The 26,758-nt window shown below is 36.7% G+C and overlaps 1 protein-coding gene across 2 annotated transcripts; it reads left to right on the top strand.

Moving 5' to 3' along the window:
- Positions 1-286: 286 nt before the first annotated feature.
- rfc3 (replication factor C (activator 1) 3) lies at positions 287-25,035 on the top strand. Of its 2 annotated transcripts, none has more exons than XM_028799305.2 (9): positions 287-524; positions 1,518-1,655; positions 6,349-6,416; positions 14,304-14,401; positions 18,364-18,545; positions 20,195-20,331; positions 21,783-21,881; positions 23,122-23,191; positions 24,598-25,035. In XM_028799305.2, exons 1-9 carry the CDS (start codon positions 438-440, stop codon positions 24,787-24,789), a joined length of 1,071 nt encoding a protein of 356 aa, XP_028655138.1. In that variant the 5' UTR covers positions 287-437; the 3' UTR covers positions 24,790-25,035. The 2 variants fall into 2 exon arrangements, with proteins under 2 accessions (XP_028655138.1, XP_028655139.1); XM_028799306.2 differs by having other exon boundaries at positions 414-524; positions 1,564-1,655.
- The last annotated feature ends 1,723 nt before the right edge of the window (positions 25,036-26,758 follow it).

Raw genomic sequence — 26,758 nt, 5'->3', positions numbered from 1 at the left:
ATGTAGTGTTTCGTGTTCGATAAAGTGCAGCATTTCATTTTCCTGTATCAAGAAAACGTTGCCTGGCTTATTTTCTTCTCTCGCACAGCACTACAATACAATTAAATATTACTTAAATCGTAATATGCCAACAACAATCTTTGAATATGTCTACCGCTAGGTGCTTTTACATTAAAAAAAAACTTCATTGCTAGTCACAACTCTGAATTTGACAACGAACGCCAAGTGACTCGCGCGATGAACTGACAGGAGCACTTAAGTTCGAACAACGTTTGTCCTCTACAAGTTTCCGTTGTTTCCTGTGAGTGCGCATGCGTTTTCCTTCCTGCTCGGGTTTCGCGGGTTGCTTTCAATTCGCGGCAAAGCTGTGTACTGCGTACGTTTAGTTTATTATTATTTTTGGCTTAAGCCTTTACATATACTTTTTATTTTTAACAATGAGCCTATGGCTTGATAAATATCGACCCTCTTCACTTAACAAACTAGACTATCACAAGGAGCAAGCCTCCCAGCTGAAGAATCTGGTAAGAAGAGTCTTGTTTATTAGTCTTACAAATATGTATGTGATGGGAGAAAAGCCAAGCAAAATGACACCTTTTATTGGCTAACTAGAAAGATTACAATATGCAAGCTTTCGAGGCAACTCAGGCCCCTTCTTCAGGCAAGATGAAGAAGGGGCCTGAGTTGCCTCGAAAGCTTGCATATTGTAATCTTTCTAGTTAGCCAATAAAAGGTGTCATTTTGCTTGGCTTTTCTCTACATTCATAATGGCTAACACGGTACAACACCCTAGTACTATGTGATGGGAGGGAGAGAGAGAGAGAGAGAGAGAGAGAGAGAATATGAATATGAATATGTATATGTATATGTATATGTATGTATGTATGTATGTATGTATGTATGTATGTCGTTTTTAGTAGATTAGTACCCATGATGCTGTATAGAAGGGCTAATTGTGACTATGTACTGGAAAAGCGGATTCCGGGAATAGGATGGGTATTTAGAGAGTGAAGTTTGACGTGTTGGGGATCCAGAGGTTAATGCTTATGCCAGTGCTTTCTAAAACGGTGCAACAGAGAGACACATGTAGCATGTTCGGCTTGTAATTCATTTTTGTCCATTTTTCAAAGAGCCATGTAAATGACTAGTTCTTTTAAATGTGTCGCATACGTTAAACATTTAATCACCCCAAATCTTGGGAATCTAATTATTTTCAAATACCAGAATAAAAGAGCAATACTTGCCAAACGTGATAACCTGTCTCAAAGGAATAGTGATGGTTTATGGTTATTGTTAAAAAAAAAAAAAAAAAAGCAGTGGGGTATTCATATAAGTTTTGTTTAAAAAAATCTAAATATGTTATATTTACTAAAATGCCTAATGTGTGTTTTCAGTGACTGGTTTTCAGAGTACTGTAATAGTGAAGTCTGCATTCAAAAGTTATGTGAAATATTAATGTGATGTTCTTTAATAAGCAAATATATTACATAATGGTTATCCCCATTTATTCTGTCTAGGTGCAGCATGGCGACTTTCCTCATTTGCTTGTATATGGTCCATCAGGTGCTGGTAAGAAGACTCGAATAATGTGTTTGCTGCGGGAGCTGTATGGTGCCGGTGTAGAAAAACTCAGAATTGAGCATCAAACCATAACCGTAAGTATTTATATCTGTAGTTATTTGCAGTTTTTGATACATGATAGCTTAGGAATTTGTTGTATCGTTGTAGAAAATCAGAGAACATCAATGAAGGCTCTGGTTGGGGCTCTTGAGAGACTCGGTGAGGAGTCTGAGTGTCCTGGATAAAAACCAACGGCCTGTAATGACCTCTTAGGCACAGCCATCAGCAGTGTGTCTGTCTGCTGAGAGAGTGTCGACCTTGTCAAGAGGATAACAGTAATCCCTCCTCCATCGCGGGGGTTGCGTTCCAGAGCCACCCGCGAAATAAGAAAATCCGCGAAGTAGAAACCATATGTTTATATGGTTATTTTTATATTGTCATGCTTGGGTCACAGATTTGCGCAGAAACACAGGAGGTTGTAGAGAGACAGGAATGTTATTCAAACACTGCAAACAAACATTTGTCTCCTTTTCAAAAGTTTAAACTGTGCTCCATGACAAGACAGAGATGACAGTTCCATCTCACAATTAAAAGAATGCAAACATATCTTCGTCTTCAAAGGAGTGTGTCAGGAGCAGATCATGTCACAGAGATGGAGAAAAAAGCAAACAAATCAATAGGGCTGTTTGGCTTAAGTATGCAAAGCACCGCGGCACAAAGCTGTTGAAGGCGGCAGCTCACACCCCCTCCGTCAGGAGCAGGGAGAGAGAGAGAGAGAGACAGAGTTTGTTTTTCAAGCACAAATCAATACGTGCCCTTCGAGCTTTTAAGTATGCGAAGCACTGTGCAGCATGTCGTTTCAGGAAGCAGCTGCACAAAAGATAGTAACGTGAAGATAATCTTTCAGCATTTTTAGACGAGCGTCCGTATCGTCTAGGTGTGCGAACAGCCCCCCTGCTCACACCCCCTACGTCAGAATCAGAGAAAGCGCAAGAGAGAGAAAGAGAAAAGTAAGCTGGGTAGCTTCTCAGCCATCTGCCAATAGCGTCCCTTGTATGAAATCAACTGGGCAAACCAACTGAGGAAGCATGTACCAGAAATTAAAAGACCCATTGTCCGCAGAAACCCGCGAAGCAGCGAAAAATCCGCGATATATATTTAAATATGCTTACATATAAAATCCACGATGGAGTGAAGCCGTGAAAGGCGAAGCGCGATATAGCGAGGGATTACTGTACTTACCTTGGCAGTGACATTCTTGTCTCTGGTGACTCTTCCCATGAAGTCAGTAGACAGATTGGGAGAGCATGGGAGGGTCATGAGGTCGCTGGAAAGGGGTGTGTGGCGCTCTCGATATCTATGCAAAAGAACGAAGGTCCAAGTCTTTAGAGTCCTGGTGCTACCTGTCTTGCTTTATGGTTGTGAGACATGGATGCTATCCAGTTTTCTAAGATGAAGACTGGACTCCTTTGGTACTGTGTCTCTCTGGAAAATCCTTGGGTACCGCTGGTTTGAGTTTGTGTCGAATGAGTGATTGCTCATGGAGTCCTGAATGAGATACATTACCTGCATTGTGAGGGAGTGTAAGTTACAGCACTACGGCCATGTGCACGATTCCCCGAGGGTGACCCAGCTCATATGATCCTCATTGTTGGGGACCCAAGTGGCTGGACCAGCGCAAGGGTTGCCCACGTAACACCTGGCTGCGGTAGATAGAAGGTCATTTCTGGAGGCTGGGACTGGACTGTGTGCCTGGGGGGTTGCCAACCGGGATTCCGAGCTGTTTCGTCATGTGGTGGGTGCGGCAACACACCATACCAGGGCATGCTCCCCAACTTGACTTGATTTGACTTGTAGAACATCCAGTGGCCTATATAAAAACAGTTCATTTAATTTCTCTGTATTGTATGGTGTCTTGTATTTTTTATAGGAATTAAGTGAATTGTAGTTATAGCCTCATGTCATATTACGCACTAACGGATGTTTCCAAATCAGTTTCTTACAATGAATTATACAGATTTTAACAAGGTGAATGAGCACTGGTATTGGCTGATACTTTGGGAAAGAAAAAGTGGAATCGGTGTATGCATAAATGCAATATATAGTTACTGCTGAAAATGAATCGGGGAAACATCAAATTTGTTTATTTGGTTGAAGATAAACATTCATTAGTATAATAACTAAAATGTGACAGTTAGTGAAAGCACATACATTTGAATGGGATGAAGTCTCTGCTTTCTAGCATTTATTGCAGTTAATGACATTCCAGTCCAGTGGCTGATTATGGAATAATATGCAAGCATAAGCATAAGCAAAAAGCAAAGAAAATTTGCTTTCAGACAGTATGGGAGGCACCTTGAAAACATCAGAACAAAGCCTCTTTTATTGGAAATTGAGAAATAATTGATTCAACCTCTGTTGACAAGCTTGATTTTTACAAAGATAATCTTAAAGTTTGGGATATCATTATCACCAACACCAGTTTAACTGCTATTTCCTTGATTTACCTAGATTGCTGGTTATCCCAGAATTCTTTTTCCTTCTCTTGCCTTGTTCCTTGCCATCCTTTGGGGTGAGATCCATTCATTCCTTTCTTGTCATCTGATATTACTTGCAGCCACATCTCTGCTTCTGCCTCCATTTGACCTTATCACCTGCACCTCTATTGTGATGCACCTGTTCACAGAATCACCCTTTCTGTTTTCATATTGTTTTTAAACAGAAAATGTCAGTGAATTAGTGCATGTGCATAAGGTAAATACAATATTCCATCATAATTTTAGCATTCTTTGTAAACATCATGCTGAAATGTCCCTCAAACCAATGCATTCCCTCATTTGTTGTTACACATTAGGAATGAAATCCACCATTATTATTATTATTAATGCAGTGTAATGTATGGTATTAGCTTGTAGTAATTCAATCAAGTGTGTCTGTGTGTGTTTTTCCTTAATGCCCAACTTCATCCTAGAATTTCATGTGGATACATTAAAACAATTTGCATATGTCTCAAAAGTATAATGAGTGGACAGTAAAGTTAATAAATGCTGTCTCTGCAATCGGAAGGAAGAGACATGTGGGATTATATTTATCATTAGTGTCCGTTGCAGTCTAAACTAAAGAACAGACATGCTGTTTAGTTTTTGTGGCAAAACATAAATTCAGTAGTTTCATTACTTAGACCAATAGTGTAAGTTGAAGGTAGTCAATCAGGTGCAATTATTTTGGTCCAGATGTCATGTATTACCTGGAGATTTTTTTCTACTTTAGAAGATACCTCATATTTTCTTATTCCATCGAGTTCACTGTCACCTAGGGAATCCATTCGGGAGCCCGGGATTCCCGGACATTTTTCATTCCCGCATTCCCGAGAATGAAACTGCTGTAATTCCCGGGAAAATAGGAATGGCCAAGCTCGCATATATAACGTAAAAATTGATCAAGAAATAACAGAGTTATAGTTGAAAATAATTAAGGAGGCGCCATTGCTGTAGCTTGCACTTCATCAGACAACAGCTTTGAACAGCAACTTGAAATTGCAATGCGTCAGTCAGTTGCATCCGCATTATCTGTGCCAAGAAACTTGCCATCACAGAATGATGACAAGAAACTGGATGCATCAGTAAAAGCTGAAATGGCGGTGTTTAGAGCAAGTGTTTCAGTATCTGATGATTGTGCCGCCTACTTCAGTGGAGGCAGAGTGTGCTTTCTCAGCGGCTGGCGTACTTCTTTGCATGAAGGTGCACTCTCGCATGGACGACCACACGCTGGACATGTTAATAATAATAATAATTCATTACATTTATATAGCACTTGTCTCAGTCCTCAAAGCGCTATCCACACAGGGAGGAACCGGGAAGCGAACCAACAATCTCCTTACTGCAAAGCAGCAGCACTACTACTGCGCCACCTGTGAGGACGTTGTGCTTTCTGCGCTTTTATTACCACAACTAGATAAGGTTCGTCTTTTATTTGTGTCAACATATTGCAGTAGTTTTATTAAAAATAAGTGTCAGTCGTTCTAAAACCGTTCACATGTGAGATGCCCGGGATTCCCGGGAATGAAATGCGGGATTCCCGAATTCCCAGGAATGGATAAACCCGTCCGGGAATGGATTCCCTACTGTCACCCAAAGCAACTCATTGAATTGTAAAAAGTAGGAAAGCAAGACTTGAAACTGATGCCTTTTATATTATAGACTTGCACTTGGTTGACCTGTCATGTTTCTTGCCATTGATAGTGGGGTGCATTAGGTGTATTTAAAAAAAACAACAACAACAAAAAAAAAAACTTCTGAATGTTTTTTTTTTAAATTTGGTTTCAGTTGGGTTGTTGTTTGTGAAATGTGTACAATATAAATGTTTGCTGTTTTTATGTTACGTATACTCCTAAATTAATATAACAAGTCAGTAGACTGACCTGAGTGCAAATTATCAGAATTTTAGTTTTCTCGTATACAAAGTATAGGGAAAGTAATGTAATCATCCAAAAATACAATTTTTGGAATTGTGTGTGTGTGTGTGTATGTAAACACAATAACTTGAGTACACAAGTATTAATTACAAAACATAGATTTCTATCAACTTTTACTTAACCTTTTATTCATGCAGCTGCAAAGTTCGATTTATTCAACTGTACTTTTATAATAATTGTTCAATATATTATTAATTTTATTTGATTCCATCCCCATATCTTAGTATACGAAAAAGTTTAGGGGAGACCACTCCCAATTTTTTTTTTTTTTAAGTAGTTTAATATATATATAGTTTTTTTTTGTTTTATTACAGGCTCCATCAAAAAAGAAAATTGAAATCAGCACTATAGCAAGCAACTACCACCTAGAAGTCAATCCCAGGTAAATTGATTTAAAAGCTTTTGTAAGAATTAATGTGCTACAAATGAAGCATAAACAAGTTGTCTATATATAGATACTCTGCAGATCTGTCCTTAACCAATATGCTATCTTTGGAATTCTTTGTGGTTTATTATTTTTTTATATATATATATTTTCTCTTTTTGAATAACATCAAGGTCTATCTTCATACTGTGTTGTAGCGCTCTCTATCTATCTATAGATAGATATATAGATATAGAGATATATAATAATTCATTACATTTATATAGCGCTTTTCTCAGTACTCAAAGCGCTATCCACACAGGGAGGAAATGGGAAGCAAACCCACATTCTTCCACAGTCTCCTTACTGCAAAGCAGCAGCACTACCACTGCGCCACCTGTGAGGTCTGTCTGTCTGTCTGTCTGTCTGTCTGTCTGTCTGTCTGTCTGTCTGTCTGTCTGTCTGTCTGTCTGTCTGTCTGTATCTATCTATCTATCTATCTATCTAGATATATATCTATGTATATATCTAGATATATATCTATGTATATATCTAGATATATAGTGCTCAAAAAAAATAAGGGAACACTTAAATCACACATCAGGTCACAATGAATGAAACATTTAGGTGGAAAATCTTTACTAAGTAATACTTTGTAATTCATTGAGAACAAAATGATGTAACAAGTGTCAATGGAAACCAAAATCACCACATCATTGAGGGCTGGATTCAACATCACATTGAAAATCAAAGTCAATAATTGAAATCACAGGCTCTTCCAGGTTGTGTGAATTTTATCATGGCAGCTCATAATGTGACTCAGTAGTGTGTATGACCACCTTGTGTCTTTATGCACTCCCAACAATGTCTGAGCATGCTTTTGATGAGGCAGCAGGTGGTGTCCTTGGAGATCTTCTCCCAGACCTGGATCAGGGCATTGGTGAGCTGCACAGTCTGTGGCAGTATTTGGCTGTGTTGAATGCACAGATAGATAACATCCCAGAGATTTTCAGTTGGAATCAGGTCTGGGGCATGTGTGGGCCAGTCAATGGCATAAATGGCATCAATGCCTTTGTCATCCAGGAACTGCCTACACAGTCAGGCCACATGTGGCTGGGCATTGTCCTGCACCAGGGGGAACCCCGGGCCCACTGCTTCAGATAGTGAGTCTAAAGATTTCATCCTGGTACTGAACAGCAGTCAGGGTACTGTTACGTAGCACATAGGTCTGTGAGACCCTTCCAAGGATATGCCTCCCCCAGACCATCACTGATCCACTGCCGGACCGGTCTTGCTGGATGATGTTGCAGGCTGCATAATATTCACCACGGCATCTCCAGACTCTTTCACATCTGTCACATGTTCTCAATGTGAACCAGCTGTTATATGTGAAGAGAACTGGGAGCCAATGGCAGAGCTGCCAATTGTGTATTCTCTGGTGAATGGCAATCAAGCTGTACAATGATGGGTTGTTAGCACAGGTCCCACTAGAGAATATCGAGTCCTCATGCCACCTTTATGCAGTCTGTTTCTGACAGTTTGGTCAGAAACATAGACGGGTGGAGGTCATTTAGTAAGGCTCTGACAGTGCTCCTCCTGTTCCTCCTTGCACAAAGGAGCAGATACTGGTCTTGCTGCTGTGTTGATGCCCTTCTACGGCTTCGTCTTAACGAACAATAGCATCTCTGCCTTGTTGCAGGAAATTCTGTTTCTCTTTTTATTGACTACATTAGAAGTCACATTGAACAATCTTTTGTTGTCCACATTGGTGCATAGGGCTGACAGGAATTTGTGTGCTACTTTGTCAGTGGTAGAAAACTGAATTCAGTTGTTATTCCAGTATTTCAGTGTATTTTCATTTCTTGGGATTGGTGCTTTTCACAAAATTCCCTGCAGCTGCAAAATAATTAAACATGCTGATGTACACAGCATTATATACAATTCCATCTTTCATATCTAAAACATTGTTTTTCAACCAGTGTGCCACGGCACAGTGGTGCACCTTGAGAACTACCCAGGTCTACCATGGAAATAAAAGTGTAGTGCACCTGGGTCTGAACCTAAGAGGGACGAGCTCTTCAGGTGGTCTCTGTGATCACTGTGTTGCAGACACAGCACGTATAGCACTTTGGACACGTCTCCTGGCTGCTAGAGTCCATCTGCCAGAGTGTGTTCACTAGTGAGTCTCCTAGGACTGGTGGATAGGAGCATACGAGTTGCCCCTGAGACAGAGAGGGGTGGGCAAAGGGATGAAGCATCAGGGAGATGCCATGAAAGTGCTCACTAAGTGCTTTGTCTGTGAATGCTGATCTTGATCCTGATTAATATTTTATTAATATTTTAATTAATAATTAATATTTTTGCTGTAAAGCCTGATGTTCTTATGTGTTGCACATAATTGCTTCAGATACTCACATACTAATAATAATAGTTGTAACTGATAGGGGGCGCTATCGCTCCCTTGAACCCTTGTTCGAGACACCAGATAAAAGTCCATTAAAACTTTATTTTATCAGTAAACAGTGCACAAAGCACCCTACACTCCACAATACTCATATAAATAAACAATAATCACTAATCAATCCTCCACTCCGAGACGCGTTGCCACCCTTCCACCCAGCTCAGCTCGACGTCTGGGATTTCCCATAGTCCTTTTATAGTCCTTGACCCGGAGGTGTTTCTCTCTGTCCATGTGATTGTTAACACTTCCGGGTCAGATAAAAACTCCTTTTCTTCAACCCGGAAGTGAGTCATTCGCTCTGTCGCCGTGACTAATACGCACTTCCGGGTTATAGGTGAAACAAAAGTCTCTGGGCCTTCCTGCAGCGTCCCCTGGAGGTTCCCATGGTATCCAGCAGGGCTGTGATTAAAAACTCCATTGTCCATGATGCCCCGCTGGAACTCGGGGCACCTCTATGGTGCAGGCAGGGCTCCACCTGGCGGCTTGGGGGTATTGGCCGGGATGAACGGCCAGCCATATTCCATAGTTTGTTTATATAGTGCCTTTCCCACATGAATAGGTGACTTTAATGAATGTGACTGACTCCCAGAAAAAGCAACATTTCTTGCTGTGAGCCTTTACGTGTTTTCAAATTAAACAATATGTATTAAATGCTCCTTTCTTATATATTTGTGCTTTGTAATTATTTAGCAGACAGCATTATTCAAAGCAATCTGTAAAATAATTTTTGAAGTATTTATTTAAGTTAACATGCACTAAACAAAATTTTAAAGCAAAGAAAGATAAGTTATAGTTAGTTTTCATCTAGCGAACCAGCTAACACAGAGAGTGCTGACCATTTAATGACTAATACCAATGCAGGTTAACAATTTAGAAATGCGTATTGGTTAATCCTAAAAGTTACATGCAGAAAAAAAAAACATCTGTAGAATTCCATTATATTGTTCAGCACGTCTTAAGTAACTCAGCAATGAAGTTCGTGCAAGGTAAAACCAGTAACTGCTCTTTTACTGTTTGAGTGTGTGTTTGTGTGTGGCTTTTTTTTGTGCTGCTTAATATTATTTTTTTGTTATCACTATTCTACTATAACCAGAATGTATTATTTGATCCAACGGCCCTAATTATTAATTTCTTGTAATCACAATATGATAAATCACTGCCCAAATATAAAGTAATCACAGGTGCAGTTTCATATTACATTGCATAATATATGGTTCACATTTACAATTTGGAGAAGGAGGGGTTTTCTAGGATGCTGCACATTATTGATCCAAGGTATATTTTTTCCAAGCTGAAAAAGTATATTGCATAGGAAGCATTGCTGCGTCTGTACAATAAAATACAAGACAGAGTAGTGGAGAAGCTGGAGAAAGTTACGTTTTATGCCACTACAACAGAGCAGCCATACACATAAGCATGCTTAGCAAAATTCAGCTTCCACAACTGGTCAGGTGCATTAAGTGGATGAAAATGAGGGAAGAAAGCCAAGAAGTTTTGCCAAAGAGAAAAAAGGCAGTGCTTCAGCTATCCACTACACTATCAGAAGAGGAAAAAGTCAAGGTTAAGTTGACAGCCTACCTGAGTTCCTCTGACATGCATCCTGAAACAGAACCTTATCAGTGGTGGTAACTCCATGAAACAAGCTTCACCTGACTAAGTGGTCTTGACAAAAAAATTCCACTGCATTTCCGCAATGAGTGCTCCAACAGAGAAAGTATTTAGTACAGTAGGGAATGTTGTAACTTGCCACTAGGCAAGCCTTAAGTCTAAAACTGTAAACAGGCTAATGTTAAGATATCTGTGAAGATTTTTTTCCATAGAGATTTTTTTCATGCATTTTTTTATCTACGGTAGCCATAAAAGATATTTGTTTGTAAAGTTTTTTTTTTTTTTTTTTTTTTTTTTTTTTTAAGTTGATAATTTGTATTTAAAGAGCACGGTTCAGTTTGCAAGTGAACACCCTCATCTCCCAGGGCAATTTGTATTTTAAATCATAAATGTTGTTTACACTAAAATGGCCAAAGAAGGACTGTGGCTCAAGTATTGTATTCCATTTGTCTGGAATATGCATTGGCATTTTAAGTTGGAGTAAAATGGGTCATAGTAAATTATAAGTATAATTGTTTTTATTAATAAGATACGGAATATGTTGCAGGTATCTTGTGAGCATTTTTGTATTTTTATTTTGGTCTAGATAAAATCGTGAATCGTTTCCAAGCACAAAAAAAATGTTTTGGGTTTTTTTTTTGTTTTTTCTTTCCTCATATCGCCTAGCACTATCCCAAACTTTGTGTCTGGTTTTATGATGATATTACCCTGGCAAAATTTTCAAATACTTAATTGCAGGAAGACATTACGTTTTATTATATGGTGCTCTAATAACTTACTAAAGGTAAATGTGAGGAAAGTGAAAGAGATGGTTATAGACATTAAAGGAGCAATTCATTATTTTTGTAAAGTTAAAGCAGTATTTTCACAATCATGGCATACATTCATTTGCCCCATAATTTGCAATATTTAGTGAAGTTTTTTTTGTTTGTTTATTTGTTTGGAATATAATCTTCCCCAGTGAGCTATGGCTACAGCCATTAGGACACCTGAGCAATTGTGAAATTCAGACATTAGTACTTTCCAAGGTTTTCTCTGCAAAATCTCCATTTATAAATGAATACACCGTATGCACGTCTAAGCTAGTCTTCCAGCTTTTCCAATTAAGAATTATTTTCTTACCTTAGCAGTGAATTGAGATAACAGAGTAGCGAGGTCTTTGCAAAGAATTCGGGTATGTGTGTTACTCAAAGTTCAAATATGAGATTTTTCATTAGAAGATCATAGTGTTTCATTTTACCACTTTTAGGTTTTTTTTTTTATAAATTATAAAGATCTCTTTATATTTTTTAGATAGAAATAAAAATACATCTGTTCTGCTCTCAACATTTTCTTTTTAACTTCTTAATATTTTATTCTAGCATTTATTATCTGATAAATACATGCAAGTACAATGGTGCTTCCTTGGCTTTGTTTTCTCCTTTTTCAAATCAGTTTTATTTTGAATTTATAAGTGGTTAAACAAATCCTTTAACAACTCAGTAAATCAACAAGCAAGTAAGCAAAATAAAACAAAACAGAGCAGCCACTCCTTTTTATAAAATCTTTATTTCAATGTTTCCTAATTGGAGCAAAACGTTTATTATATAGAAATGACTTGAGGCGAGTGGTTAAATTGAATAAATTAATAGCACAGAATATCACATACTGATATGTGTGATGAGCAGGTTGTGACAGCAAATTATGAGTTAATTTTCTTTTTTTCCCCGTTTAAATTCATGCTAGTAAGAAAAAGTCATTTAGGAAAATGATGATCATCAGTGTCAGATGGAAGCCTAGAGGCATGTTAAGGTTTAATCTCCAAGTTGTTAATAAAAAGATTTCTACACTGTAAGGCACTATTGTGTGTACAGTGGATATAAAAAGTTTACACACCCCTGGCAAAATCGCAGATTTTGTATAATTAAAAAGAAACCAAGATAAATCCTGTTGAACCTTACTCCATCTTTATTACAAAATTGCAATCTATACAAACAAAGTGAAAACAAATAGTTTTGGTGAAAAAAGAGAAGAAAATCATATTACAAACCTGGTAAAAGGTATGATTTTTTTTTTTCCTTTTTCACTGAACAGTTTCTGATATGTTTGACCTTCTTTGTACAGTTTGCAATAAAGGTGGAATAAGTTCTGACAGGATTTATATTGGTGTCATTTTTTATCACACAGAATCTGCCATTTTCGCTGGGGTGTGGATACTTTTTATATCCACTGTATACCGGGGAGCTCAAGGCAGTAAGATCTTTTTTCTGCCTCTAAGAAACCAGAGATGAGTGGATGGCATTTGACCGTATAACCCATCGTAGACAGGCATGAGTTTTCACCCTAGTACTTTAGTTACAGAAGAGCAAAGCCAAAAGTGTGTAGTATTAGCAGTAATTATGGGTAGAGAGTGAAAATTCCCTTTTGGAAAATAACTACTTGGTCTAAACTGTGTGTTTTTTTTTTTTTTCTTTGAAAATAATCTTTATATACACAGTCCTTTTAGAAGAGGCATGATGAAGTCTATAATGATACACTGTACCAAATACCATATCAAACACACCTGCTTATTCTATCTATTAACATAGCTATGTGTTAAAACATATATTGAAAAAACACTTAATTGAAATGTTACATTTTTCAGGACAAAGATAAACATTGGATGCTTATGGAATATCAGTTGAGTTGAAGTGCGTATTGTACTACTTAATGAGTGCTCCTCTTTTGAAAGTTAGAATATGTGGGATACTTCAGATATTTCAGATATGAATGCCAAATGACTTTAACTTTCATTGTTTTCTGTGTAAAAACAGAAGATTATAATAAAAATTAAAGAGAAGACTTACAGGAAATTAAAGCTGTTTACTGAGTGAGATATATGCCCACTAACATAAACAGGAGATAAAGGGTTAAAAATAATAATAATTAAATGTGTTTAGGGAAGAAAAGTCTATGTTCCATAGAAAATAATTAAGGACTGTGTCTTTCATTCTGGTTGCTGACTGGTAATTAAAAGTTTGATATAGCATGGATTGGGAAGTTTTTGACAGATTTCAGAGAAAGGGTGCAGTTTTGTTGGGAGTTGCAGGGCGGAGAGGAGAGGAATTTTCCAAAGAGTTTTGTATCGATGAAGATGCAGTTTTATAGAAGAGAAAGTGGAGCATTCTTGAATCAAGCAGGGTGTCCGGAAATGGATGCCATATTGTTAATTGATTTAATGCCATCGCTAGCAGTAACAAATAGTTTTGTAAAGGTATGAAAATGGATGGAAGGATGATTTATCGTGCGGTGTCTACTGGCTTTCATTTTTTGTAGTGTAGACTAATTGTTTTTGGGTTGCAAGTATATTTTAATACTATTTTAGTTATACTGACTGATATGTCTTTTACTTTTATCCAGAATCTCATTGTATACAGTATCATCATTGAACTGAGTTATTTAACAACCCTAAATTACAGGCTGACACATGAAGAGTTTTGTCCAAATCTTTTATAAAATGGGCCGTCATAGGTTTTGTTCAGGTGTTAGTACTGCTTCAAATATTTTCTTTGTACAAGTGTGAACTTTATTATATAGGATACTGTTTAATTTCTCAGGCAAGGATGCAAGGTTAAGCTAGATGACTCCTTCAGCCAGAACCACTTTCTAATAGAAGTCTATTGATGATATGCCAATGTAAAGAACTTAATTAAGCATATCTATCAAATATTTTAGCGTAGTACTGAATTACTCCAGTGAAATATGAATGTACAAGGAGTATATTACTGAGTGAATCACTAGAAACACTATACAGTATTAATGATTAATTTATGGACTATATTAATATTATCACATATTAAATTACTTTTTCTTTACAGTGATGCTGGAAATAATGATCGTGTGGTTATTCAGGAACTCCTAAAAACAGTAGCTCAGTCACAGCAGATCCAGACTAGTACTCAGAGGGATTTTAAAGGTAAACTTTATCATTAATTATCTAAAAAATATCTGTCATTATGTCTGCGCTGAGGTTTTTGTGTGCATGTGAAGGACTGACATTCCATAAAGCGTTAACTTAAACTGTGATTCTGATTAGGGGAATAAAGACAAAGTAAAAAAAGACCATTGAGCCATGCATTAGAGCTTCACAACCTTATAATATCTAAATGGTCAGATCTTATGTCTGTTTAGAAAAGTTATTAACAATTAAACCTGGTAAGCAAATATAGAGCTAGCAATGAACTTTGTATGCAATATGCACATTGCAGTGCCTGCATAAGGTTTTTTTTTTTTTAAAGTGGAGTTACAGAAAAAATAACATTTTTGGGGGGACTGATGTATAGGACTGTCCCAGGAACCATAGGACATCTGATAATCATTTATATGAAAACAATAAATAAAAATAAAGCTGTTAATATTTAGGCCTATGCAAGCAAAATGGAAATTTCTTTAAGTCCTTAAAAACACAAAAAATTTGATAAACACGAGGAGACCATTCAATCCGTCACACCTATTTGGTTAGCTAATAACTACTTTGCCCCAATTTTTCATCCTTGTACTTCAACTTTGTCATGGTTTTTGTTTCAACAACATGACTCGCAAGTTTATACCAAAGTCACACAAAGACATTTACTCAAATGCCACTTAATTGTAATATGTTGTTTTTTTAAACAATTCAACAAAGGCATATTAAATAAGTGGTTGGAAAAATAAACCACTTGGCAGCAAATACAGTAATCCCTCCTCCATCGCGGGGGTTGTGTTCCAGAGCCACCCGCGAAATAAAATCCGCGAAGTAGAAACCATATGTTTATATGGTTATTTTTATATTGCCATGCTTGGGTCACAGATTTGCGCAGAAACACAGGAGGTTGTAGAGAGACAGGAACGTTATTCAAACACTGCAAACAAACATTTGTCTCTTTTTCAAAAGTTTAAACTGTGCTCCATGACAAGACAGAGATGACAGTTCTGTCTCACAATTAAAAGAATGCAAACATATCTTCCTTTTCAAAGGAGTGCGCGTCAGGAGAGAGAGACAGAACAAAGCAAGTAGTCAAAAAAAAATCAATAGGACTGTTTGGCTTTTAAGTATGGGAAGCTCCGCCGGTACAAAGCTGTTGAAGGCGGCAGCTCACACCCCCTCCGTCAGGAGCAGGAAGAGAGAGAGAGCCACAGAAAAACAAAGTCAAAAATCAATACGTGCCCTTTGAGCTTTTAAGTATGCGAAGCACCGTGCAGCATGTCCTTCAGGAAGCAGCGGCACACAGAAGGTAGCAACGTCCCTATCGTCTAGGTGTGCGAACAGCCCCCCTGCTCACACCCCCCTACGTCAGCGCAAGAGAGAGAGAGAGAGAAAGTAAGTTGGGTAGCTTCTCAGCCATCTGCCAATAGCGTCCCTTGTATGAAATCAACTGGACAAACCAACTGAGGAAGCATGTACCAGAAATTAAAAGACCCATTGTCCGCAGAAACCCGCAAAGCAGCGAAAAATCCGCGATATATATTTAAATATGCTTACATATAAAATCCGCGATGGAGTGAAGCCACGAAAGGCGAAGCGCGATATAGCGAGGGATCACTGTACTTTTTAAGATGCCAATAACAAAACTTATATTAAGTTGAATTAACATTTAGAGATATCTTAATCTTTTAAATATACTGTATCTTTAAAGGAGTTAGCAATACCTTGAAATGGATGTACTGTATTTTCAGATATTGATTTTTTTTTTTTTTTTTTTTAAGATTCTTAATTCGTGTTATCTTAAAAGACATATTTTGAGATATCTTAATATAACTCTGCCCATATTGGGATATCAGAAATGTAATTTAAGATGTCTTAAAATGCCTTCCTATAAAATTGCCTAAGGAACTTCTTGTCATTTAAGATATACCTCATTCATTTCAGGACACTGAATTGCACAGGAGGTTATTTTAAGATACTGTAACTGGAAAGAATCAAAATGGTCAGGATTTTAAATATGATCAGCTCTGGTGTTATTGTAGGGAGGGAAACAGAGAATGCCTGGGGTTTGCATACTTAAGTAGTTTATCCACACCTTATATTACTAGATCAGCCTTTTACTGGTTTTGATTTTTGTAAGTTGCAGTTAAGTGTACAAAGTAAATATGTTAGCAAAGTTTAACTGTAGTTTTACTTAGGCAAGTACGTTTCTCACTTTTTCTAAATAATACCTTGATTGAGATATAAACTGCTAAAAATTAAGGGAACATTTAATCATCACATCTTATCACCAAGTCGGTTAAGCTTCAGGATATCAGTTTGTGCAGTTAGGAATCATTAGCGATTGTGAATCAGCTTCACCTGCTTTGGTGCAAATGAAAGTGACAACAGGTGCAATAGAAAGGCAACAGCAAGGCACCCACAAAAAGGGGTTTGGTTTTGCATGTGGTGGCCAATGACAATTGCTCTTTCCGTATCCTTCCTGAATGATTATTCTCTAGTGTTGTGTTTTGCTAGTGTCCTTATCACTACTGGTAGCATGAGGTGGTACCTGCAGCTGATTCAGGTTTCACCGGAAGTCCAGCTCTTTCCAGATGGCACACCAATATGTGTCATTGCGGTAAGGTTTGATGCGTCTCCCAGCACAGTCTCAAGAGCATGGAGAACATGCCAGGAGAAGGTCAGTTATACGAGGAAAGCTGGACAGGACCATAGAAGAGCATCAGCCCAGCAGCAGGACCGGTATCTCCTCCTTTGCGTGAGGAGGAACAGGAGGAGTACTGCCAGAGTACATGTAAATAATTAGATGAAAGGATGCAATTGCCTCATCTATTTGTTTAAACTGTAGTATTTTAGAACTGTTACAGCTATATTTGCAATTCTTATCTTAAAAGAGTAATAACCAGATCATGAACCAGGAAGGTTTCTTATTGTGTTTATGGCCCAACAGGATGTCCAAAAAAAATTTGAAAAATATATAAATAAATAAATATTACCTTCTAAGATTATTATATAAATAATTATTACCTTCTTAACAATGAGATCTGTAATATCAAATGCTTTTGCCATATAAACTTTCCAATGAAAGAATCATTGAAGAGGCTGCAGAGAGAAAAAGGGACTCGCTGACATACTGACTTTATAGCATAACCTGTACCAGAGTGCTTCTCATATTATGTTGTTTTTTTCATTATTGGTAAACAGCAATGCTGACCATTGCTAGATTATTTCTTGAATATTAATTATGACTATGACTTTTTATTAAGATTTTTTCAAATATGCCTGTGGGATGAAGAGTTGTGTTATCCATTGCTCCGCAGTGCATCTTACATGTATTATTGGTTTGATTTTATGGATGTACTTTTCTGTGTGGGGAGGGGGGAAAGATGTGGAGGGCATATCCTATGACTTGATGTGTTAAAGTCGAAGTTTTGAAACTGTGATAAAGGGCAGAAAAAGGCTATGTTCTGTTCAGGGTTTTGTCAGCAGTGTCAGTTTTAATCAATTTGAATAGAAAATACAATGGTAGAACAAAAACTTAACTTCTTAACCGTATCAGACTTTTAACCTTCTGTAACTCTCACAACAATATTTTTTTGTCAAATTGCTTTCACCCTGCACTGTACTTACTTCATTGTTAAGAGTTTTGTGCAGAGCTGAAATTTATCTAGCACATTATTAACAGAGTTTCCTGCATATACATAGTATACTCCAGTTAAAAAAAAATCCTCACTGTCTTCACAAAGAATAATAAATAAAATAGTTTGTGCAGTATGGTATAATGAATGTTGTGTTACCATTTCAAGATTTTTTCCATGATTTGTTGTCGCTGTGAGAAAAAAATGTATAAAGTAGATCATTTACAAACCAGTAATGAGAAAAATATTGATTGGCCACAGTTCTTTTGTCATTTGGTACCCTGTACAATAAGGGTATCTTGCAAAGCAACATATTAAAATTTTTTTTTTTTGTAGTTGTAATTTTGACCGAAGTTGACAGGCTTACCAAAGATGCCCAGCATGCACTGAGGAGAACAATGGAAAAGTATATGGCCAACTGCAGGCTCATTTTATGTTGCAACTCCACATCTAAAGTGATTCCTCCAATTAGAAGTCGGTGCCTGGCAGTTCGTGTGCCTTTGCCAAGTGTGGAAGAGGTAATTTCATTATTACTTAAAGATTAATTTTACAAATCCGTGTTGTATCATCTTGTTTGCTATTTTTATTTCAACTGAATTATTTTATTTATTTCAAATACATTTTTCAATTACATCAATTTTTGAGTCTTAGTATCATTGTAATACAGCTCTGACTGGAAAAATACAAATGCAAAAAAATCAATTTTACTCTTAATTTTCAATTGTTCACACTTAGTTTTTTAAGAACATGACTGAACTTGATTTGACATTTTCCAAAATGAAACTTACTATGTTGGAAATTTCAAAAGAAAGGTGTATTGGCAATTGTTTAATTACATTTTTCAGGTAAATTGCTATACATTAATTTTATTAAGATTCCTTGGAAGTATTTAAAAAAAAAAAAAAATGGTGACAAAGCAGTAAACAATTTCTTAGAGAACCTTGGGTTGGTATAAAGTTTTTGAAAGAGAACATCTTTATCATAAGATGTGTTGTTAACTTGCAAGTTGTTGTCAAGGCCTAGTATGTTTCTCTCATCCAGGGACTTCCAGACATGATTTTGATGTTTGGATGTTCTATGTTCCTTTTATATATTTATTAAATTCCAACACAGATTTAATATTCATAATCAAGTATTTCTTTGGTGTACCTGTTTCTAATTTAGGAGTGAACCATTGCTTAATGGTGTAGAACTGTGTCTGTAATTATAATTGTGCCATTTAGAATTTTATATGGTTGGGTAGCTGATACTAATACAGCATACATAAACTTGATTTGGTTGCGATTATTTATGTTACATTAAAAACTTGTGACACGCTGGTAATATTTCTTGAGAATATGAGAACTTCATTAGAACTTATGAAGTACTATCTAACATAGCTGAAAATAAAGTTTTTTTTAATTGAGAAAAATATAACTAAAAAACACAACTTTAAAAATATAAATTAACAAACAATGAAGACTCACTAATGTGCTTGTCTTGCAGTCTTGTATGTATGTTATCATCCAGTTGACGCTCGGAACCGGCCAACTCTTATTTAATTTGAAAAGCAACAGGTGCGGTGGTGCTCAAACATAAAGAATGCAGGCAGTCACCTTCCGTTCAACCTCTGGTGGTCTTTCAGAGTGTCAACTGGATGATAACATGCATACAAGACCACAAGATCAACCCCCACCCTACCCAGAAGGGGGTGGGTTAGAGTTGATTTCACCCTACAGTATTTTTAGTCGACCAATGAGGAACATATGTACAAAGTTTCATGAAAATTTCTCCAGCTGTTCTAAAGTGATGCTGGAACACACACACGCGCGCACACACACACATATACAACCTTCAGATTTTATTTTTTTCTCTGGAGGTTTTTTGTTTTTTCTGTCCTCCCTGGCCATCAGACCTTACTTTTATTCTATGTTAATTAGTGTTCCCTAATTTTAATTCTTATTTATTTTGTCTTTTTTCACATTTTTCATCATGTAAAGCACTTGAGCTACATTGTTTGCATGAAAATGTGCTATATAAATAAATGTTGTTGTTAAGATTAGATGTGACTGTTATAGGTAGTACCTAATCTAAACAGTAAAATTATTGTTAAAAATGTGCAGGTTAGTACTTTTCAACTAATACGAATGTAAGAGGTTTCACATGTGTTTTACTTTTTCTTTTCAAGATCTGTACTGTACTCATCGGTGTATGCAAGAAGGAAGGTCTAAGTCTCCCGGCAGAGCTGGCAAAAAGAATCGCAGAGAAATCTGGAAGAAACCTTCGTAAAGCTTTACTAATGTGTGAGGCCTGCAGAGTGCAGCAGTGAGTTGTTAAAAATGTTAATCTCTTTGACAGAGTCTTATTTTTTTGTAAATTGGTTTATAAATCTGCATTCTACAATTCGAATATAAAAACCTTCAGTCCAGCTGTGCTCTGGTTAAAAAAAATAAATAAATAAATCAGTCTGTATTTTCATTGTTTAATCAATCTTTGGAGCTTGCTTTAATATAAATTCAAATGAGAAATATGTACAAAATAATTAAGAGAGAAATAAATAAGAAGTTGTCATACTTTATAATAGTTATTATTATTTGTAAAGTTCTACAATTTAAAATCTATGCACCTGTCATCAGAAATAATGCATATTAACTGAATGTTGAATTTTCTTGATAGTGAGCTATGGGAAACCAGAATTTTTCAAGTTGAATTAATGTGTAGTAGGGGACAAAACTGCCAAGTTCAAACAGAAATCTTCATTAGGCTTTATTTTAGAAAAATATTGGAATAGTGTGTTTCATATTTGCATTCAAACCCCGGTTGTTATTGAGTGCTACTTTATGAATGAAGTTTTGCACCTGTATCCAGCATTGTCACACATAGTAAACCCCTACCACAGTGAGCCAGCAGTCTGTTGGTCCATCAGAAAAGCACATTTTTTTTAAGCAAAAACCATGTACATTTACTTGTGATTTTTATAAAGAAAGTTAATAAGGGAATGAAAGCAGAACCATCCATCTATTAATTTCCTTAATTGCTTATTAATTTCCTTAATTGCTTATCTAGTTCAGGATGTAACTGACCCTGGATGAGGTGCCAGTCCATCACAGGGCACACAGCTACACGTTTTATGCTAGGCTTGTTTAGAGTTGCCAAATAAAATAAAAGACAGATTTTGGGATGTGGCAGAAAATTCTGGCAAACAAATAATCATCAAGTTGCCATTAAAGCTACAGGCACCTGGAGTTGTGAGGTGGTGGCAGTAGTAGTAGTGTCATTTATACATAGTGAAATTCTTACTTTCAAGTCCAACCTAGATATAGAAGTAACCACTGCACAACTAAACTGCCCTGTACTTTTCCTTAATGTTATTTTTAAAGCAAACTACGGAATGGTTAACATTGAGTTTTTTTTTCTTAGCTGCACACTTGATGATAAACAGTTATACTGTTTAGAATTAGCTGTGTTTTGGGCTAATAGTGTGCCTAACGTTGGAGGCCATCACAAGGTAGTACACATGGCTGTGCTGAAGTTTTCTTGCTTGTTTAACATATCATTCCCATAATTTACTATGATACATACTACAATATTTTAAAACACTTAAATTTTAGCTGTCTGTTGTTCGATCTAATACTGTATTTCCCTGTATTATATTTTCATGTCTAATCATAATAATAGTGTGGTATGATATTATGTTGTAAGACAAGTGGTAAGTGTAGACTGTTTCTGTAATGGTTCATTTTGATCTTGGTCTTATAAATGCTTATTTGTTTTAGGTTGCCATTTTCTGCTGACCAAGATATACCAGAAACAGACTGGGAAGTGTACCTCCGAGAGACGGCAAATGCTATTGTCAGCCAGCAGTCTCCACAGAGGTACTGCATTTCAAGTAGCTATAACAAGATAGCATCTGAAGCTGGTACAGTGAGTGAACTACATACTGTAGTTACCTAATAGTGTAAATAATTTGGTAGGGGCATATGTTCAACTTGTTACCACTAAAATATGACAAGGGACGCCATGTTCTCTTTGCCTCATAAGACCATTTCCACCCTGATTATGTGAGGCCTCTGACTTAGCAGAACATAATGGACATCCATCAACAAATTAAGATTATTTTGATAAACTGAATATTTTTGGTGCAGTCATTTAGCAATCTACAAGTTGACTGAAAAGGATAAAGTTTTAATTCTCACATCACATAAGCACTATATGACTACTGTTAATGTCAAAACTTATACTGTATACAAATTCAGTGCTCAACAATTAACTCCGCTCAAAAAACATTGCTGAACAATATTTGGAATAGTGATGTTTATTTTGTCAGAAAAGTTTATTTTAAATACAGAACATTTAATCTGTAAGTGGCATGGCCTATGTAAAGGTTTTTAAAGTACTAAATATTAATCTGGCATACAGTGTTAGGTCAGCCAGTTCTTGCTACGTGTCTGCCACAGCTGCATTGTCACCTACAATACATTGCTGGCAGTGCTGTTCAGTCCGAGCCAGCGCCTCCTGAGGATAACTTCCAGCTATTCAAACAGTGACGGCAGGTAAGGACTGTGTCCATTGCCTTTGTTTATTTATTATTCACCCCGTCCTAAAACACCTATTGTGTTTGCTGGTTTCTTTGCATTTAATTATTCATTTTTAAAATAATTCTCTAATACAAAATGATATGTTTGAGTAAGACTTTCAACTTCATTTTACTGTGTTTATTCCATTGTGTATGAAACAGGAGACATGATTTCCTGCTTGTGAGCTGAACACCGTGCTCTGGTGTGCTTTAGTTGGAAGACTGAAGTGAATTTTTATTGCAAATCTCAAAACCATGAAGGAACATAGTCTTAAATTAAATCACTGAAATACTACTGGCTTTTATATGCAGTGTTACACACTCATCTACTTGGTGCATTACCATTTTGGAACTGTAAGATATGGAAAAACATCTTTATGACTGAAGTTAGCCATTTTGCTGAATTTTCAGTGTCTGCAAAAAATTTTGTATTTGGTTAATTTACTTGTTCCTTGTCAAAGTAATAATACACAATCTAATTTATACATTATTACACAGTGTACATTTGTAAAGGCCAATATTGTATTGTTTTATTTCAGATTACTTGAAGTTCGTGGAAGACTTTATGAACTTCTGACACACTGCATTCCACCTGAAATCATAATGAAGGTATCTGCATTTACCTGCCTAATACTGTTGTTTGGGAAAATATCTCGTAAATCCTTGATTCTCAGTGTTGTTTGCTTTGTTCAATAACCTACTTAAGATCTACCAGAATCAGTTAGTTTTTTACTCAACTGGTTGTGCAACGGCTCTTTGGAATTTCTTTGTAACTCTGCTAAAAGATTTATTTTTCATAGATATTTCACAGATATTAATCATGATAAAAAATTAAAATGCTGAAGTCAGAAAATGTCTGTAGACTGTGCTTGTGATAAATTGAATGCTAAAATTAATTTTAAAGTTCTTTATTAGCATAAAGTGTCAGAGGATGGAATTTGGATTTAATTATTTATGAGACATCTAGCTGGAAAACATTGTTTTGCTTTCTATTGTTTTGTGAAATAACATATTAACTTAGCAGCTTCCTTTACCGCCAGTATCCACATACTGTACGGACCAGCAGGAGTTGAATTAAGGGAGGGGCTCGAGTCCCACCCTGTTTTTTTTTTTTTTTTTTTTTTTCCCAAATATTTTTAATGTAAGACCCTCAACTGCTTATTCTTCTTATCAAGTAACTCCTTAATGTTGTTTGCTTTGAAGTGCCGTCCAGAAGTTATGACCGCAAGCTTCTCTCCGTGTGTTGCTGGAGAGTAAGTTGGGTGTATGTGATCCATGACGAATTCCTAATGCAAGAAATTGTATATGACAAATTACCATTATAAAAGAAAAGTTAGGATCATTTAAAATGAGATGCCTTGACTTCCTTTGCAGGTTCTCCCAGTACTCAAATATTATTAAAAATATGGTCTAGGCATTTGTTGTTATTAAAAATGATTGTTTAACCCATCTCAAAGAAATAATAAACACATTTGCAAATGCATGTATATGTACATGTGGCTTTAAATGTGTCTCTTAATTAAAGCTTCTGGCTCTCTTCATTTTTCCTAATATTTGTCATTGAATAAGCTGAATGTTTGTTTCAATCCTAATTTGCTCATTCAAGCATCCACTCACAAACCTCCTTAATCAGGTCCAAGGTTGTTGGTATATAAGATTATGATGACAGTACTGGGCTCATGGCAGGAGACCGCCAAGGATGAGGTGCCTGTCCATCACAGGGCATTCTGAGGCACATGCTGGCTATGAGACCAATATGCCACGTGTTTCCCAGAGGGGAGTTTGTAGATTTTGGGTCACTCAGAAGCTGTGAAGTAGTGGTGCTAACTGCTGTGCCACCTTTTTGCCCTGGTTTGGTTATTAATAAACAAATCTCTTTCATAATTTCTGCTAAAAATGACTTTGGTTTGTATTTGATGTAATGTGAAGGCCTAACAGTTTATTAAAACAGACAGTCCTGAATTTTATTTAGTGTATTTTGATACAGCATTATAATTAAACTGTTTCTTTTACAGGGCTTGTTGTCTGAACTTCTGAACAACTGTGATGGGCATTTAAAAGGAGAAGTTGCACAAATGGCTGCATATTATGAACATCGGCTACAACTGGGCAGCAAAGCAGTTTATCACCTGGAGGCATTTATTGCAAAATTTATGGCGGTGTACAAGAGGTTTATGGAGGACGGATTGGAAGCTATGATGTTTTAAAAAATGCACACTTTAAGTAGAAATTAGCAATCTTTGTCATGCATTCATATTGTGTTGTATTGCTTTTTCTTTATATTTTATGTTTTTTGCATAAGAAGTAAACTGTTTCTGCTAATCCAAGTGTAAACACTTTGCCTTTTAAGTACACCACCTGCAGTAATGGAGAGCTTGTAGGTGTTACCAGTTAGTGTACAGTGACCAGTAACTTCATAAGGTAAGTGACTGAGTCATATCTGGTAGCAACTAGGGGGCTCCGCCCCCTGCTCGCTTCGCTCGCCAACCCCTGGTGTTGGGAATGACAAAGAGCGTGATGTATGAATGAGATATAGAATAGTGTGACGGTGTAGATGATGCAGATAGAAAGCAAACAATAAAGTGTGTGGCACAGTGTAAAGGTTTATTTGAAAATTTCTTTATACACGCTGTTTAAGTGTAAAAGGTAATTCCAGCTCAGAACTTGTAAGGTCATTTAAGATGGTTATTGTTGTGATCAGAGTCAAGTTTGTCAGAGCTTAGAAAGAGTTGTGTCTCTCCAGGAAGTAATGGAATGACTTGAGTATTAATGTTTTCCACATTAATATTTTTTGGACATAATATAGTGCGTTGTGTTAAAAGGGGCATTTGGTCTAATGAGATTGCTGTTCCAAATGTTTCTGTAACTAAGTCGTCGCAGATAAAGGCTTGAGGAACTGTAATATGTGGCTGAAGTCCATCTGTATTGGTGAGTGTACCATCTCTCAGTTGTAATAAGCAATTGTTATGCTCTGGTTCTGGACATCGTATCTTTTTTACTAACTGTATCTTTTGAAAGCAATGGCAATTGTCTGCGTATTTTAAGGTGCACTGAACAATAGCTGAGTGCATGGCATCTGGAAGAATAGCTAATCACTGTCTAAAATCTCCTCCTCATAAAAGTACCTTTCCTCCAAATCGAATATTATTATTCATAAACGTTTGTAGAAGTTTATGAATGGTGTTGAGTAAGTGACTTCATGCCATTGAACATTCATCAATAAACAACATTTTTTCAAGACGGATGTCACGTGCAGTGCCACCGTTAATGTTCATAGTGGATACCGATTTGTAGGATCTAATGTAGTTGATAAAGATTTCACTTTCAGGTACATCGTCAGTTATAAGCTTCTGTAGATATTCAGTATATGAATGTAAAGAAGGCAGTCTAATTTGACCCTTTTGACAACAACGTGTAAATGTATAACTTGTATTGCCAGTTGTTTCTTCAGGGAAGTGAAGTGAATGCCAATGATTGCAAATGACATTCATTAATCCGATTGAATTTTCCTGGTGTATGTTTTCCTTGTGCTGTTTGAGAGGCGCGTTGTTGCATGTGTAGTATTTGGGACGTGTTGTTTTGGAGCTGTAATCGATTTGCCTGTGCTGTGTGAGAAGCCCGTTGTAGCCTTCGCTGCCATTAACGTATGTCTGAGACGGGAGGTGTTTCGTTTTGAATCCGTGCCTGTTGCGATGCAGCACTTTGATTGATAGATTGCGTCATGTGGATCTAGGATGTAGATTTGTGCATATTTGCGTTGTTGATTTGTTTCAGGGTGCACTGTTCCAATGCGATGCAGTATTTGTGCACATATGCAAAAGCAGTATGGGCCATTGCCTTTTGGTGGCCTGATATTTACTCCGGTATATGCAAAAGCAAATGAACTATTGTAGGATCTAATGCAGTTCATAAAGTTTTTACTTTAGGTACATCGTTAGTTAGAAGCTTTAGTTGAGCTTTGCGTTTTTGGAGTCGAGACATTTTTTCTTTTAGAAATATGGATAAGTAATAAGGAGTATTGCACTCACTGTTAATATGGAGCCTTTTCTGCGGTTGAACGGTTAATAGTGCCTTATTGTAATGAGATCCACCTATGCTGCATAGCCGTCTATTTTGTTGTTTCTTCGTGTTCGTGTGTTTGTTCCTGTTATCATTTCCTTTTCGTTTTGTACCCGT

Source organism: Erpetoichthys calabaricus, chromosome 4 (genome assembly GCF_900747795.2).
Source record: "Erpetoichthys calabaricus chromosome 4, fErpCal1.3, whole genome shotgun sequence".
In the NCBI taxonomy this organism is placed as follows: domain Eukaryota; kingdom Metazoa; phylum Chordata; class Cladistia; order Polypteriformes; family Polypteridae; genus Erpetoichthys; species Erpetoichthys calabaricus.
This window is presented reverse-complemented; position numbering and strand designations above follow the sequence as displayed.